Below are 17,734 nucleotides of genomic sequence, written 5' to 3'. Positions count from 1 at the left end.
GGTGATTCTGTAAAGAAAGCTGCCTGACATGGGAGCAGGAGTATTAGAAACCACGTGCAAGAGAGAAGCGAGGCAATTCCTCCAGATGATCCCAGGGCAATGGGTGCAGATGTAGGCCTCCTGTGCATCTGTGTTTTCTATATATAAACCCTCTTTATCAACCCATAGACCTCGCTAGAATCTGAGGGTTGTCCAGACCTGCTGAGTACTGTTAGGCTGTATCTCTAACCAGGCTGGCACAGGACGGCTGATATCTCTGGAAACCACCATATGCATTATACAGTTGTGCACCTGCAGAGAAAGAGTGACACCTCTGAGAAGCACCAGAGTCCTGTCACTTCTGTGCAGGTAAAGCAGGGTGCATGCACAAACCCCGTGTCCAGCACATGCTCCACATGCATGGACCATCCTCTGGGGAGCTCTCTGCACTGGGACTGCCCTCAGAGCTCCAGAGGAGTGGGGTGAAATTGCCCAGCAAGGAGCCAAGCCAAATACTGTCCTTACAGACATACCCCTCCGGCAGGTAACAGGAGGCGCGGAATAGCACAGCTCAGTATCAGCTTTAGAAAAATACCAACAACCCCACTGCATTTTGCTGGTGGCATTACTGCCCACAGCATTCTGACTGCTCGGCATAGAGAAGACAACCAGACCTAGAGCAGGGAATCAGTTTTAAGCTGGGGCCCTAAACATTTGACTTGTTCCTCCCTGCTTACACTTGCAGCGTTACAATATAAGCAAACCCACATGGCCAGCATTTTCTAGTCATTAAAAACATCAGACAGTTTAACAACAAGCTGTTTAAACATCCCAAGTGCTGCACAAACACTGACAAAGTGCACTATCTGACTTGATAGAATACAATTTTTAATATTTTCCCTTCGCCTGACCTGTTGTTCAACACAACCCACTTCTTAGAGTGCTCCCGATACATTTCAGCCCTGCCTGTATACTTCTGAGGTCTTCATTCAACAAACACCCTAAAGCTGGTTCAAGCCAACATCTCCATTTAAAAAGTCGTCCTGTGGTCTTCCTGCTCCAGCTACACATTCTCCCCCTCTCCTGTCCTTCTCTTTTCAGTGGCCGTGTGAGAAACAACCTCCCTACTTTCCTAAACTGTCAGTTCTTTAGGTGGCTGCATTCCAGTTCTCCACACAGCACTTTTGCCAGCACAAGAAAGTTCACAGAAGCAGCCAAAACAAGGGGTGAGGCATTGCTCACTTTGCAATAGCTTAAAATATCTGCTAAATTACATCCTGAGAGCTTAGGAGCTTGCACAGTCCCTGGGCACCTTCCCCTCCCCATCCTTGTCCCCTGTGGCACCTGTGGGACAGAAGGCATTGATTGGAGCTTGTAGATGAGCCCGTTTCTGAGCAGATGGACCTCTAGGGCCCCTTGGCCCTGCTGTAGCAGCTCTCCAGTTCCAGAGACAGCACCCTCCTTTCCAGCAGGGAGTTTGCAAGAAGCGAAAGTTTAGCATGGACTAAGCACCAGCGCCCTGTTAAAAGGGGCCACTTCTGCCCCTTATGATGGCTGCAAACACTCAGCTATGGGGCTGGCACAGCCTCATCCAGCCTCACCACGGCCATGTGGCTACTGTAACCCCCTCTCACCTTACAGGACACTTAAGTCTCTTGTATCCGTACCCACTAGCCACCCACCGGCACTGGCCAGTCTGCCCTGTCACTGGCCCACAGTAGTGGCAGGCTGGAGCAGGGGGAGACCTGGCACTGCCACCTCAAAACTCCCAGAATGGGAACCTCACTGTGGGTCTCAGCTGGAACCAGCCCTCTTTTAATAGGTTTCCGCTGCCTGGGGTCTTTGGCTTTCAGTACTGAACATGTTCTGCTAGCCCCAGGATCTCTCCTTCAGCCCTTCTCTGCTCCCTGGCCATGCTGGAGATTTTAAACCCCTTCCATAGCACCCACAGGTTTCAGAAATCTTCTTACACCTTGGAGCCCTATCTCCAGCTGTCCTACAAACACATGTAGGCTCCCACCCTACTCCATCAACTGCAGGAACGTGACACCCCCCCACAATCAATATGACTGAAGGAGAAATCAGATACTTCCATTTTACAAAGCCCTTCTGGTAACAGGCCCTTTGCTTTTTCCAGGGGAGACATGCAACCACAGGGAAGAGGACAGCAGAGCTACGTACACAAACACTCCTCCAGTGAACACAAGGAAGTCTCCCTCGGTGATCCAGCACAGCCTGGTTTTGCCGGCGAGGAGGTGAGGCACTCTCTGGAGCGCTCCCGGACGCCGTCCCCACAGGTGACACTGCAGGGGCTCCAGGGCTGCCATGGGCTCCACGTTTCTGCAAATACATAAACTCACAGCAATAAGGAATGCATCTGCCTCCTTACCTTTAAAGACACAGCCATTTGCCTTCTCTTATTTGAGAAAACCAGCAATAAATAGCCTAACAATCCAAACAGCAACCCCAAAAGAGCAAGCAGCATCCAGGGACCTGCTCCTGTTCCCATCAAGAGTCTGGGGCAAAGCTTCCACTGTTTTCCTTTTCTCACTCCAGTGCCAACCAGCAACACAGCAGTCGGTCAACTGGCAGGCAGGTTCTGCCTGGAACAGCAAATGGAAATTAATCCACAGATCTTTGGAATGGGTTAGTAATTTATATATTCATCTAATTCCTGCCTGACAAATAGTGCTTTTACAGCAGGATAACTAAAGTGTAGTTACTCCTGATTTATATGATTGTGAAAGGAGGATGAGCCTACAAGGTCTAATGAAACGGCAATACTGGGGTTTTTCTTTATTATCTTCTCAGCCACACAAACATGTTATTGAATCACTCATTTGACAGCTTACAGGCCCCTATTGCTTATGGTTAGACAATTAACTCAAGATATAATTTTGCAGGTTCATTTATTTATTTTAAGTGGAGGCAGACTCAAGTTCTAATACTACCTCAAACATTATCATTTTTTAATGTTTAATGAAATCCCCCTTTTGCTTAGACAACATCCTCATCCGGTGTTCAACACTCAAACTTTACAGCAGCAAAAACCCAAGAGGGATAAAGGGACCGTTCCTGCCCACATCTGGCAGCTGTGACGCTGAAGCAGGACCACAACTTTAAATTCCAAACTAACGCATGAGTCCAGGTGTAATCTTAAAGGACAAAACCCTGGGGACTCTCCTATGGGTCAGTTGACTTGGTGGCCTGGTTTTGAAATCTGCCAGAAAGAAAAACAATACACCACTTAACTCAATTTCACCACTCACAGCTAAAGTGGAAAAACAACTAATTTTAAAAAAAAAAAAAAAAAAAAAAGAGAAGTAGATTAGGTTTGTTAAAGTTTGCTCTTTTAAATAATTTATGGTGCTGCCACTGCCAACACAGGTCATGATCTTTAATTTTATGACACAGTTGCTTTGCTGCTAGCATGCCCCTGAGCCCTGAGCTCCTGGACAGTGACCAAGTTACCATATCAAAGGACTAGACAGTGTTGCATGACTGGCTTTATGATTTCATGTTATCTTCGTTGCTCTATTGTTACTATTTTTGAAAATAACTTTTAATTTTTGTCTAACAAAAATTAAATACAGCTGTGTTTCAATGAACATGAAATTTTAACTGGTTTGGGCCCTGTCCTATGAATTTTTGTGCGCACGCCAGCAGGAATAACGTTAACACAAGCAGCGTAACAGAACCAGCGGGGCTGGTCTCCTGCGTGCAGGTACTCACCTGCATTGCAGGATGGGGCCCAGAGGGTTTGAGCTTACACTTGTGCTGTCAGCCAAGGCTGTAAAGCGTGTGTGGGCACATACTCACGCACATCTGTGTGCATGCACGTTTGAGTATGTCTGCCTTGCCTAATGCAGAGTAGAAATGGGCATGGCAAGACGCCCTGGTGGTGCTGCGGTTGTAAAGCCCACACAACACCAAGTGACCTCTCCGGCTATTTGCCACTGACTCCACAATACTGTGACATCCATGATCCCAGGCTGTCTTTCACTTTGTGCTCTTCGTGCACCTCTCTGCTTTCGCCCCTCTGTTTCTGGTGCTGGAGAGCTGCTACAGCTGGGGTGAGGAGCCCAGAGGCAGGCTGAGCTTTTGCACTCCTCCTCCAGTTTGCAGTTATGTCAGTTCCCAGTAAAGCGCAAAATGGAGCAAGATTGGATGGTGCGTGGTCTCAGGAGGAAAAGGAGTCAGAGGATGCCAAGGGGAGGGGAAATGAGGAAGCTTGTTGGGGTAAGGATCTCTCAAAGGTACGACCCTGGACAGTTGCAACGTCACATCAGCTAGCGAGCAGAGCTATTAGCAAGGGCAGGAAGGAAAAAAGGCCATAATTTAGTCAGGGCTCACTGATCCATCCTCCAAAATTACTCAAAAATTACTTCACGGTATCACAGTATTTGGGGATCTCACAACACTTTTCTTCATATCAGTATCATGAAAGACTCCAGCAGCATCCCTCATCACTGGCAGAAGGAGGTAGCTCAGCTGGAGAAGCACCTACCTCCTCACAGACTACTTTATGTGAGCAGCTTGATGAGTCTCTACCATATTTTCAGTGTGTGAGCTAGCTCGTTTCCTTCTCTCCACACTCCCTGTTCATTTAAAATTCTGTTAACTACAGTGAGATATAGACCCAGATCCTGAAAGGTTCCAGTTGCCTCCGGTATTAACACTGGTGATAGTGAAGGGTGCTCGGCAGCCTCTGCATTGATGCCTGTGGGCTTCAACGTACAAGAACATTTAGGATGAGTAATTTTCTAACTTTGACGTCAAACGTATGATGTGCCCATTGCTCCAGGGCACTTTTCACTGACTTCAGCTTCAGCTGAGGGCACAGAGTTCCTTAGCAAAAACACTTGGCAACCATAGCTTTGGGGCTAAGAATATGCACCTTAGGCAGCAGGAGAGCAGGAAATGCTCCAGCTCCCACGAACGAACGACGGGAGATTTAAACTCCTGCAACTTGTTCTGCAACCTCCTGCAATTACCAGAATGTAAAAGAAAATGAAGCATAGTTTATTCTCCCCCAAGGAAATTAAATGATTAACCTTCATTTAAGACAAAACAGATCCAAAGCGCTAGGGGAAAACCCAGAAGGTACGCACCGCAAACTAGCTCTAATAAGTGTGAATTTTTTCACATACAATTGAGGAATCAATTATCAACGTGAAGACATCTAACTGATGAGTTAGTCTGAAATAGCTGACAGTTGGCAGATCTGCCAGCATGAAAGATAAATGCAATTAACTGTGTTAATTGTTGCTCTGCATAAATATCTCCCCTCAAATTTCTGTGTTCGTAAGACTTTGAGCATGTAGTGCTATCCAACGGCACAGCCAGCAAGGGTTGCTGAGAGCATCATCCTTACAGCACATGATAGTCCTAAGCACTTCAACAAGACCAGTGATACAGGACAAAATCACTAATTACTTACAGGCTCATGTAAATGCCTACACTAGCCTGGGGGACTGCAGGATATTTGTGGAAACTGAGATAGTTTTTAGGTCCTGAGCCTGGGCGCACACACATTGTATTGGTCTTTGGATAAGGCCTGGGCAAACACTCTTCTCAGCTATTCCGTGTTTCTCTCTTCCCATGGAAATGAAGCCTGGGTGCACCGAAACAGTGGCATGCTCCAACAGGTTACTAATTTGGACAACGAAATGACGAGGATCTCTTTAAAAGACAAAAACCTAGACTCCACCTGGGCAAATTACAGACATCTTTAAGAATCATGGCGGCACAGCCTAAAAATTTTTTTCAGAAGCCAAGAGCTATCCCAGTGAGTCCACAACACTTGATTTATTCCTAAAACGCTGAGGGTGTGGAGATGAAGTATTCACTGACACAGGAGAAGCTGATGGGGTACAAACCAGCCCTAGCATACCCACATCCCCTGCATCTGCCTGTTTCTAAATAAATGCAAACCAGATACAGATTCAGGCAATAGAGCTAATTAGTTCCCAGAGTTTCCTACAGATAGGCAGGTCTGATTCATACAATCTTATCCAGGGAGTGAGAATTTGATGGAAGCCTGACCCCTAGATACTCCACTTACTCTCCTCCTCCCTTACTGACCACTTTTCCCTTCAGAAGGTCTTCTCCTGCCTTCCTCTTTGCTGGCAACAGCCGCGCCTCTTACATCTTGCTGACCCCTCAATAGCTTTTTTTGACAGTTAGCAAAAGACAGATGAAAAAAATTAATCTCTGCTGTCGACAAGTGCAAGAAACTACTGGGAGTCACACCGAAGTTGAAACTGGTCTCAGGAGTGTAACTAAGAACTGTAAAAGAAAGTTAATTAACACCGGAAATATGAATAAAAATTTCTATGGGCATATTACTGATTCATTTTATCAGTCTCATCCCTAATGTTTCACGAGGGATACAGGCTAGGACATGGAACATCCTTCTAAGGAGTGCGTAAGTCTCACTGCTGGGGACACTTAAATTCCAGATGAACAAAGCACAGGATAAAGCATTGAAAAGAATGAGCCTGCAATGCGTCTGTTGCTGGGTAAGATGATCTAACAGAGTTTCCTACCTCAGACATTCAAATAATCCAGTGAAACAGGGAAAAAATTAGCTACATGAATCTCTAAGTCACCTGTGTGAAACAATTAACATCCCACTGAGACGAATGAAATGATTCACATCTCACTGTTATTTTTTCACAGGTTCTCCAATCGGAGTCTAAAGAAAGCTGCACAAGTGCTAGCTCACAGATGTATTCCCCACCTTTAAGAGACATAGTCACAGTCTTAGGTAGCACAAGGTTGTTGCAACTCATTTTGAAGCTGCTGCCCTGGCCTGTTCAAGGCCACTGGGAGCCTTCTCCTTCCTACCCTAGACACAAGCCAGATTCCTGTTCCACAGGCTGTACTAAACCTGGCTGGGATGAGGAGTAAAGGGCACGACTGACAAAAGGTCAGGAATACAACTGATGCCTGACCCATGGAAAATGGGTGTGACAAAATAATCATATTTTATCTCATCCTCTGTGGTTTGGATAAAGATAATTTTAATGATTTAGGAGCTTTGATCTTTTACAAGACAATATCTCTGCTTCATAACAATAGAGCATACGCTAAGTGAAGTAAGAACTGGCTGAGTGACAGATTTGATACGCAATTGTCAACAGAAAATCATCACCGAGTGGGAATGCATTTGGAGACATTCCAAAGGGATTAGTATAAGGCTCAGTGCTGTACAGTGCTCGCCTAGTTGACATCAAAATAAATATAAAACCATTACTGAGAAAATATGTCACTCCTGTGATGACAAAAATAGACAGTGCAGTTGTATGGAGCAATGTGGGGTACTTGCTAAGTTAGAATAACTCAAGCAAAGTAGATCATAAATCGGCAAAATGCAAAAGAAGGAATTCTAATTGTACCTGCGGGAGGGTAGATTACATACTGAAAGGTCATACACAAAAACAGCTCAAGATGAGTTTACAGGGTAACATTTATGGCAAAATTAGCTAATGCAATTGGTGGAATGAAAGCAGAGGTAGGGATAAGGAGAGTGCTACTGCTCAAACAGCATCAGTGAGGAGGGCATCTGAATACAGCACCCAAAGCTGGTACTCCTGTTAAGTAAAAAGGTTTAAAATAATGGAAATGGAGCCAAAGAGAGACAGAAAATTAATCAAATCCTGAAGAAAACGCCTTCCAATTAAAGACTCAATCTTTTCAGTTTATTAGGAAGAACACTGAGATAATCTGGAAGGACTGAGATGATCTGGGTGTGCAAATGCCTTTGAGGGGGGTGGGAGACTGGATAGGAAACAGCTGTCTCCTCTAGCAGAGAGCAGCAGAGTAAGAGCCAGTCGCTAGAGGATGAAGCTAGGTCAGCTTTAGTTATGAAACACACAGCTTCCTTTTTTTAAAAAAAATAAGTCAGAACGCAGTATTAAAAGAAATTATCGGAAAGGTCTCTGTTTTGTGCCGCCTTCAACAGAAGACTAGATAACTCTCTGGAGGATAAGCAGCAGACAAATGCAAAGACTAGCTGTGGGGCTCAGCACCAGGGTAACTGGATGACAAGTGATGGCCCATGCTGCACAGGAGCCCAGGCGAGAGGCTTATCAGCTCTCCTCCCCTTAAACTGAGTGAGTTCAGGAAGCCCAAAGCAGAAAATCAGTGACTTGAGAAGAGGTGTCTGTTGTGCAGCAGCCGCGCATTTTGCACTAACAGCTATCGGGGTCTGGGTCCACGCAGGCCATCTCGCAGTGCCCTGCAGCAGGGTGAGAGGGCTCAGGAGAGCTTTCCCAAGCAGCCAGGAGGCGGATGGCCATCACAGGCGGTTCAGCTCTCTCTGCCTGTCGTGGCTTCAGGCTGATGCGCCCCTCCCAGCACGCCCCGCTCCTTTCAAACGCTGCCTGCGGGCTTTGAAGTCTCGCAGATACAGGCACAAAGTCAGATGTGCTGCAGTCTAATTAATTTCAGGTTGACATTTTATTTACGGCTACGCGGTGTGGTTTCGCTTTCATCGGCTTTGTAGATTTGACACTTCTAACTTGGCAGCTATTGACTTAACTCTGTTCTTCGCAGGCATAGCCTGATTCTTTCGACTGTGGTTGTAAGGGTGGTGCAACTGGGGAGCCCAAGGAAACAAAGCAGATTGCAGGGATTCATTGCTTAAGGTGGATCTCATCAATTAAAACAGTTAAATATTGGGCACCGAAACATATCTATGTCATATCCTAGGTATTCATCTGTCAGGGTAATTATCTAGATCATATCAGTGTAACATACCACCCAAGCACAGAGAAAGAGTTAGAATTCTATCTTCCTTTTTCCTTGAGAATTATCTCCGTTACGAAAACAATATGCTTTCATTTTTAGATAGACTTTCTTATGCCAAAGGAAGAAAGAGAGTGCCAACAGAGAACGCAGATGGGAAGTTAAGATGAAGAGAAGAACTATGTACCCAGGTTGGCATGTGGTGAAAATAGAGGTCATTTTTAGTACAGAGTATTAATTAAACAGCTAACAGTTTTAGAATTTATGAAATAGTGCAAAGCTAGACCAAGCAATCCTAGGAACCTAATTAAGGTAGGCTGTGTCTGGACTGTGTGCTATGGAGCATGTCCTACAGTCCTGGTCTCCTGATGATCCCACTTAGCTGCCCATGAAGCGCAATGACCGTTTTTTGGCTTGAGTTCCTGCACTTCCTTTTCAGGGAGACCAGGGCGGGGAGGTGTTGAAAACTGTGCACACCTCAAACCTTTCAACCCAAGCTCTTTGAAGTGTGCAGATGGGAAAGACTAATTCATGACCTATAGACACAAGCCTGCTCCAAATGACAGAACTTACTTTTCCATTCCAGGATGTAGGCAACACAGGCTAACCCAACCCAACCCCAATCCCCTCGTGCACATACTGCCCATCCTGCACTGTGGTTGCCTTCCACAAATGAGGGATGAGGACATTTGGCTCATCTGCTTCTTCTGCCATGCTACTGTGATTTGTAGACTCTGTCAAACCAAGGACTGCCACCTCTGGAGCTAGAGCTGCATAAGATTTATAGATATAAACGGAATGTATAGATACTCCTTAAGCAGGGCTGAGGAATGGGCTCAGGTTCTGTCTTGTTATCGTACTTAACTGTGACCACTCCTTAACCATGATCATTCATACTCCTGGACATGGTTTTGGCTTCTGCTAACTAGCACTCTCCCAGACTATGCCTGGTCATGGCCCAAAAGACAATATGGACCATGGACTGGTCGTTTGTATGATTCTAATCTTTCCTGGAAGAAAAAGTTTAGCTATATGAATGTGACCCATGATCTGCCAGGTGGTCTCATGGGTCAGAAAATGCATGCTGGCCTATTTTAAGCAGCAGAGACATGTCTTGAAAGGCTGGCTGAAAAAACAGCAAGCTGTCCAAGTGACACGGTGTCTTTTGGTATGGCCAAACCCTGATTCATCTCACCAAAATTTTGTGTATCTAACAGGTAGGACTCTAAACAGCAAATGGGCTAGAGAAAAAGACACGCAAGTGAGGATTCAGCCCATATATCTTTTATACCCATGAATCACCCTTGTAAGATCCCCATCTCTCTTGACTAAAAAGCCAGACAACTACTTAATGTTGGACTTTTGGCTTTTAGACACCTAGATGCAGGTAGGACTAATGCTACCTTTAGTGTCTCAAATGGGCCAGGTCTACTGCAGTATCTTCTTACCTCACTGAGCAGGCCAAGTTTCAGTTTTACCCAGACTAGATAGGTACATCAGTCAGAAAGCCCCAGATGGTTTTGGTTGGTACTTCATGTTAACTTAGCGCAGTTTTAAGCCACCAAGTGGCATTTGTTACCAAATGTCCTTATGTATGCCTCTATGTAACAGTCTACTCCACCTTGTTCCCAACTGCATATGACATCACAACTATTTTGTCTGGTGTAGGAGACCCAAAAAGTAGCTATTCAATAGGGGACACCACAATCAAACCTATTTATCATTACCCACATTGGCTGGAAAGAGTGCTGAAAGAGGACAAACGTCTGTACAAACCCATATTCCTTTGGATCATCATACACTCCTTAACTCTTGTTGGGAAATGGCTTCGGTTTGAGAAATTAAAGAGGTCAAAGCAGTACTTGTTCTTCCCCACATCAAACAAAGTGCAGTTAAATTCTGTCCTGTTGTCTCCTGGGTGAAGGGCATTTTCATACAGCCAAGTTGTTCGTTGGCTGGGATGCTTGACAGCCTCTTTATAGACGACAATTTTTCCACTGATAGAAGTGCACGGTGGAGAGACTATGAAGACCTGAACCAAAGTCTTGCATGTTGTTTCTGGTGCCACAACCAGTCTGTATCCAAATTTGTGGAGGAGATCTATGGGTCCTATGGAGGAAATGATGGAACGTGTTTCTAACGATTTCAGTAACACCGTGATATATGTTTCTTGACCAACAGGTGGGCAATCAAACTCTATCCACTGGGACCTGGAGAGCAGGATTCTTTTGCTAGTTCTAATGCCCAGAGTGTCGTCAGAGCTTACTCTTCTGAATTCATAAAGGGTGCTAGTAAATATCACATCCAGTGAAACCACTGTCTCGTTTATGGCACACAACTGCTCATTCGTAAAAATTCCAACCTGAATGGAGCTCCCAAGCACCTCTGAACTCCTGTTCAAATCAATGTGAAATACAGGCCATTCCACATGGAGGGCAGACATGCTTCTTCTGCTCCACTGGGCAGCACTGCTGTTGTTGCTGGGAGAGACCATTCTGAACAAGAAGTCCCCGGCACTCTTAAAATGGAAACACTCAAATTCTACCCTCCCATGGGACTGATTTGCTGGAAGTTGTTTTCTTGCAATTATCTCGTTGGTGCTGGCATCCAGCAAAAGCACAGACAGATGCTCTGCTGTCACATTACCATCACTATAGTACTGATATTCCACAGATACTGTGTCATTGCTGAAGGCTACATGACCTGGGCGCTCCAACAGGAGATACTCCACTTCGCCGAGAACTGCAAGGAAAACAGTTTCACAACAGTATTAAGAGCCAAAGAGACGAGTGATTGTTTATCTACCTTATGGAAGAATCCAAGGATTTATAAAGTGGATATTTAAGAAGTGGATCTCAAGCTTTTTAAAGTGAATCAGTTCACAAAAAATAGGTCCTAGCTATAGCAATTAAAGCTCACAACCTCCCCTTTGCACAGGGACATGGTTTGCAGCAGCAAAAAGCCCACTGCAGTAACATGTTCAGGAAGGTCAAAAACAAGGTTTAAAAAAAAACCCCACACAAATGACCCAAAACATTCACAGAAAATCTCAAACTTCTCAACTTCTTTCACTTACAGTTTCTTTAAATCCACTTCACAGTGGCCAGCTGATGTTCCACTTACTTTAGCTATAATTGAGTAAAAAAAGCACAGTAGTTTCTTAATAGAGAAACATGAAAAATGTCCCCCAAATTAAATAAAATAGGAAGTCTGCATGATGCTTTTTGAAGCCTCTTCTCTTGCTCTGTCTTATGAATCTTTCATTTTGCTCATTTGCATCGCAGAGACACTTGAGTGAAAGAGCTGAAAATAACAGTGATGGTGACTGCAGCACTTTTCTTGTCTCAGATGTGGTGCAACATGTCTAAATGACATCATTTCATTACAAATGGCCCAGTCTTTTTAAATGTACTTCTTGCATGACCATGTTTGTGCAAGTTGCCAAATTATCCTGAGACGTGCTATAACTAGCGGGGATAGATGATATCTAAAGCAATGGATTGGGAAGTTCACATTTCCGTTCTCAGCTCAGCTAGCTTTTCTGCATTGCTTGAAACTTAAGAATTGAAAACATAGAAAGGTTATCTAAAAAATGGGAGCTACATGCATCTATTCCAGACACAGAATGCACTGTGAGACGTCTTTATGTAATTAATTGTCTGGGAAAAGGCTTCTGAGTCTTGGATGATGCTACGGAAGCATAAAACTTCAGTTAAAGCAATCCTTTCATAGGTAGTATCAACTAACAATACTTTGACTTGTTAAATCTGTTACATATGTCTTAAGATTACCTCAAAGAACGCTTTGCTGGAAAAACACTGCAACTGCCAAGAAGCACTCAGCAGTCAGGAGTAGCAGGACTCATCTCACATAATATTAGACGCCTACCACTCTAAGCTTCTATTTGAGTTAGTCACCTTGGATTCACTTTCTTGTCAGCGGGGAAAATTTTAGGGAAGAAATTCATCTGACCAGCTACAGACATTTACACCAGTGAGGTGCAGTGTGCACTAGAAGAGCCTATTACCCTCCACCAGCTATAACACATCCTCAAAAAAAACCAGCTCCAACCACATCCATGCAGTCCGAATGAAGGTGGCACGCACAGCCTTACACATACAAATCATGCATATACTCTTACATGTATGTACTGTAACTTTCATTTGCATTTCCAAAAGACACTGCTTTATTTGGCAGATGGATGGTGCTCATTACCAGAGGGCTCTTTTCTTCTCATTCCTCTATGGGTGGTGCCAAGCATTACTGACTGCACACCATCCAAAATCCACGCTGATAACACAGATATATTCATTTCCCACATGTACTCTTCTATTGTGCTCTTACCGCAGTATATTAGCACATTAGAAATATTAGCAAGTTTATCCTCCCAATAACCCTGGAAGATGAGAGGATGACTCTATTTGTGTTTACTGTCTTTGGAACAAAGCACAGGCACAGAGGAAAAGTGTCAAGTATCAACTAACTGCAGGTGCCCCTAAGAAACCCAAGACCTGATTTTAAATACAATGGTCCTTCAGACATCCAAAGCAGGATCCCATTGATCCCAGCTGTGGTGAGCACAGGGCACTCCAGGAAACCTGATCTCAACTCGGACACTCAGAGAGCAGGAAACAGATCCTGCATGCCTGTTAAAAATGGCTCTCCATGAACTGTCCAGCAACACATTCTCCTTGCTCTTCATGTTTTGGTTCTGTCCTCTGTGCCTGCCTGTGCCTGCCCATATTTTCCAGGCCTGTTCCTACCATCAGCTACTGCCAATATCTCTTGGGTACTATCCTAACTCCGTTACCATTGTTTTCCAAACTCCTGCCTTTGTCTCTTTGCCTTTATAGCTCTTGTACCTTCTCCTGCTCCTTGGGCCTGCAATTAACTCCAGCAAGTTCCTACTTTTCTCACTCACTGCTAGCATGACAGCAGAGAGCACAGGACAAGAACTCTAGTCCCCAGTATCACAAACGTGGAACGTGGGGGAACTCTGCTGCCTTGGGCTGGAGCATGCACAATATTGCGTGGGGCTGGCAAGAAGAACCAGCGGGAGCTGGGGCATGCTTAACCCTTCAGAGAACTTCATTACCATCATCTGCAAGGACTTAGATCTGAACCAAGTCTGGGCAATTCTTCACAACGACAGCAGAAAGCACGTCCCAGGCCACCGCGAGCACTCCAACATGAAGTTCCCACAGCTGTGTGAAGAGTTTCCCAGGGAAATGGTTGCAAGTTGCTGAGCTTTTGTTTCTTTGAACATGGGCAAAATGATGTATTTCTCTACAAAGGAATTGGCTAGATTCAACTTAGCTGAAACATTATAAAGGAAAAAGGAATCAGACCACGGCAAAAGTCCAGCACGAAAAATTTCAGCTTCAAGCTTTGAACTTACAGCAAAAACATTAAAGTGACAGTAATGAAAAACATTGATGTTTGTACCTACTGCTCTACTATCTTTGCTCTGTCTTGACTCTTGCACTATTTTTTATTTGGAATGGCTCAGACAAGAAGAAGTACCACTGTGTATGTGTGGGGGAGGACTGGAGAGAGGCCAGGGGACTGCCATCTAGCTCCCATCAACCTTAATGCAGATCATTTGGGAAGTGAGGAAAGTGGGAATTACTGGAGGATGCTGTTATAGCACTGCAGAGCTCTGGCTGGTACACCCCAGTTCACAGCATCCTTTCCCCCATCTTTGGTTAATAACACAAGAACTTTGCACTCACGGACAGCCCACACAGCAGCTTTTTACGATGCTCCAAAAGGCTCCAGTCAGAAGTGGCCAGCTTCTGCCACAAGCTCCTTCAGCCGCCCTCCAGCTTACTGTGTGTGCATGACTGTGTCCATACACCAAAACTTGGACCCAAGTTGTTTGGACAGCCAGTCAGGGCAGCTTTCAATGCATTCGTATATTTTTGGTTGCCATTACAATGGTCTCCCATTGAAAGAAGCCTGGCTGTGGCATCAACAACCTGCCAGAGGAGTCTTTGCAAGAAGTCACTCTTAGAAAGATCAAAAGAAAAATCCTTGTTTTCAATGAAGAGCGAGAAGAATTATTTGAGGCTGCTGTTCTGATATTTATTTGTTTCTTGCTGTGTTTAAGCCAACTTGGGTTGTGTTGTTGGCTTGTCAGCCACCAGTAACACAGAGCTAAGAAAAACAAACACATCAGAAAAAACTAATAAGAAACAAGAATAATGTTTTGTTGTATGTTAGGGCATTTTTTTAGCATTACAATAATTTTCCAGATCATACTGGATGATTAAAAAAATTAGTCTTGGTCTGAAACAGAGAAGTATATGAGTAAAATAATCATCTAAAAACTAGGTACACATAGGATACTCAAAGATGTGTATACGCAGAATTGCTTGGAAGTAATCTTCTGAATTATGGTCCGCCTTTTAACTGGAAATAAGGCAAAAGATGATGCACCTAAAGTTTGCAGAAGGGATTTAGCTCTCTAACTGCACCTTGTAATTACTTACTGTGCCACACTATAAAGTTCAGGAATAATAGCTTTTACCTCTGAGTCAACTAGTTGTGAATGCCTGCAGGACTAGCTCACCAAGAACCGGTGGACAATGCACTCACTCACCTCACTTCGTGGGTTAAGCAAATTTAATACTTACCTTCACTGTGTTCTCCGCTCAGTGCAGTGTTCCTAACTTGGCTAATTAACTTTGTCTTATTAAAAGAAGAAACAGTACTAAAAGCCATAGCCAAGTATTGCTACCCCTACTGGAATTAAATTAATCTAAAAGATGGCAATTCTAGGTTCTTTACACATTCTAGAACATGTCCCTTGTTCTAGAGCGGAGACAGAGCAAGCACAGAGGCACGAGTAGCATCCTTAAGTATTCAGTCATTACCCATGATCAGATTGTTCTCACTTACACAAGGAGAGAAAACCGCATACACTTTTGGTCCACTTCTCTCCTTTGTAAGACATCTTCAGCTGTTTGGTGTGTAAACTACGTGCTACCACAGCCCGTTCTGTAAAGGGGGACTAAACAATCCTTTATCTATTTTTTCTGTGCTGTAGACATTTCAGCAGTGTGGGGCTTAATCCTTTAGCGTGGTTTGACAATATACTGCAGCTGTCAGAACACCACCTACTTTTATATTAGGAACATAATTTTCAAAAACAATTTAGGAATTAGGAGTCCCATTTTCAAAATTTCTAATTCACTGTGCAATAAGGAATTAATACCCTTTGTGAACCTGCTTCCTACTTAGTACATTCTTGGAAGAGAGAAGACAACATGTATAGGATGCCCCTCAGCTTGTAAACATCTTACAGTTGTCTCACTTGAACTTAAGATGTCTAACCTCCCTCCTTGGCAGCTGATAGTGAGAAGGCGGCACCTTTTCACTCCACCCATTTCAGACTTCAGATGGGTTAGAGCTGCTTTCAGTATGTGCTGATTTGTGTGTGAACTACTCGAACAAGACAGATTGCCTCTGACTAGATGCCTAATTTTACATTACTAAAATTGAGTGAGTATGAATACCATCCTTTGGCTTCTTATACATTCAGAGAAAAGAACACCTCTGTTCTTAAAGGTTCTCTAAGTGGCAGCTTAGGTCCATCAGATGGGGGCTCACTCAGTCAGAGGAGAGGAGGTTGCCTATACTGTAGATGCTTACATCACAGCCAACCATCATAGGTTCCTTTTATAGTTAATGGAAAGAAACAGGTAGTTAGTTGTACGGCACATACATCCTGGTACGGATACCTAAAACAGGACTGTCTTCCAAGATGCTCATTAAATATTATGAAATACGAGTCTTACAAGACAGCAGAGTTCCAGTCACTGCTTCAAACACAACTGGAAAGGATCCTGGCACTCTGATCTAAAGGGACAGTTTATGCAAGCTGTATTTTCCACCTAAATATCGCATAAGATCTGAACTGTCTTCTATGTTTATCAGTGGTGTCTTCCATGGCACCTGATTTCAACAGATCATCTGGAAACGGCACCATCCAAAATCACCTTGTGAATACACATTTCACAGTTTTCCCTTGATAGCTCTAATACTCACCGTAGTCACAGAGCACTACGAGCAATAGATTTGAAAAATCTTTCAACATCTGTTTCATTCTGACCAGTGAGATCCCAGGTTCTTTTACTCCTCATGTCCTTCTTCAGCTCCACAGTGCAGGCACGTTTTCCCAAGAACGCCTGAAAGTTAAAAAGTTACAGCTGTGTTGACTTTGCTTCATAAAATATGAGAAGGAAGACATCCCACTAATTAAGTAAAAAAAATCCCACCCCAAACACTATTAATCAACACTTTTCTCCAATTTACTTAAAAATTACTAATACTGTATCAATGGACCTGAATAAACACAACTACAATTCACTGGACAATAAATTTTCCCTCCTGAAATGTCAGCTCCTGAACCAGAACAAAGAAGACAGGCCACAACAATTTACCTTTGCACTGCAGCAACTGCTGCTGTGCACATCTTATATTAAGATAAAGACTCGTGATAGCAAAATTACAAGTATTTTATACAAAATGTAACTCTGATCCAGCACATACTGATAGTGGAGATGTATTGCTGCTGCAAAATTCATATCACTTACTGTCAAATACTTTCAAGCATGAAACTGACTCAGCAGAAAACTACCATTTTGGTTCTCAAACTGCCCTGTTTTTCAGGTCTAGTAATATATTCAGTTACCTTACTAGATTTATAAAAGATCTATAACTGCCTTTTTTTGTCATTCCAACTGATCAGATCAAGGAAAAAGTGGAAGTTAGCACTCTCTCCATCATTTTTAAGTTTACATACTCTGCAGCCTCAGTTAAGCCAACAAAAAATAGAGCTCCTTTTGGCAACTTTCACAATTTTATGTCCATGTGTTTTAAACTAGTCTTTATGAGGCTTGTAACAATCACATAAAACAGGTTGGAAGCACAACGATAGCAAAACCAACAGTTTGCTTCAGAAACAGAAGTAGGGGAGAATCTCTAAAAAGATACAACCTAG

General features: G+C 43.7%; 1 protein-coding gene across 3 annotated transcripts in view; it reads right to left on the bottom strand.

The window, feature by feature from the left end:
* THSD1 (thrombospondin type 1 domain containing 1) overlaps positions 1-17,734 on the bottom strand; it is a 30,679-nt gene that overhangs the window by 7,094 nt on the left and 5,851 nt on the right. For 2 of the 3 annotated variants that reach the window (XM_055802749.1, XM_055802750.1), the window contains exons 2-4: positions 16,780-16,919; positions 10,507-11,472; positions 2,161-2,319 (exon numbers count right to left, since the gene is read on the bottom strand). In XM_055802749.1, the coding sequence (XP_055658724.1) occupies positions 2,161-2,319; positions 10,507-11,472; positions 16,780-16,837 (1,183 nt within the window). In that variant the 5' untranslated portion in view covers positions 16,838-16,919. The remainder of the gene's footprint in view (positions 1-2,160; positions 2,320-10,506; positions 11,473-16,779; positions 16,920-17,734) is intronic. The other variant, XM_055802751.1, reaches the window with a different exon arrangement.

The sequence above is a fragment of the Falco peregrinus genome, chromosome 4 (genome assembly GCF_023634155.1).
Source record: "Falco peregrinus isolate bFalPer1 chromosome 4, bFalPer1.pri, whole genome shotgun sequence".
Taxonomy (NCBI): Eukaryota; Metazoa; Chordata; class Aves; order Falconiformes; family Falconidae; genus Falco; species Falco peregrinus.
This window is presented reverse-complemented; position numbering and strand designations above follow the sequence as displayed.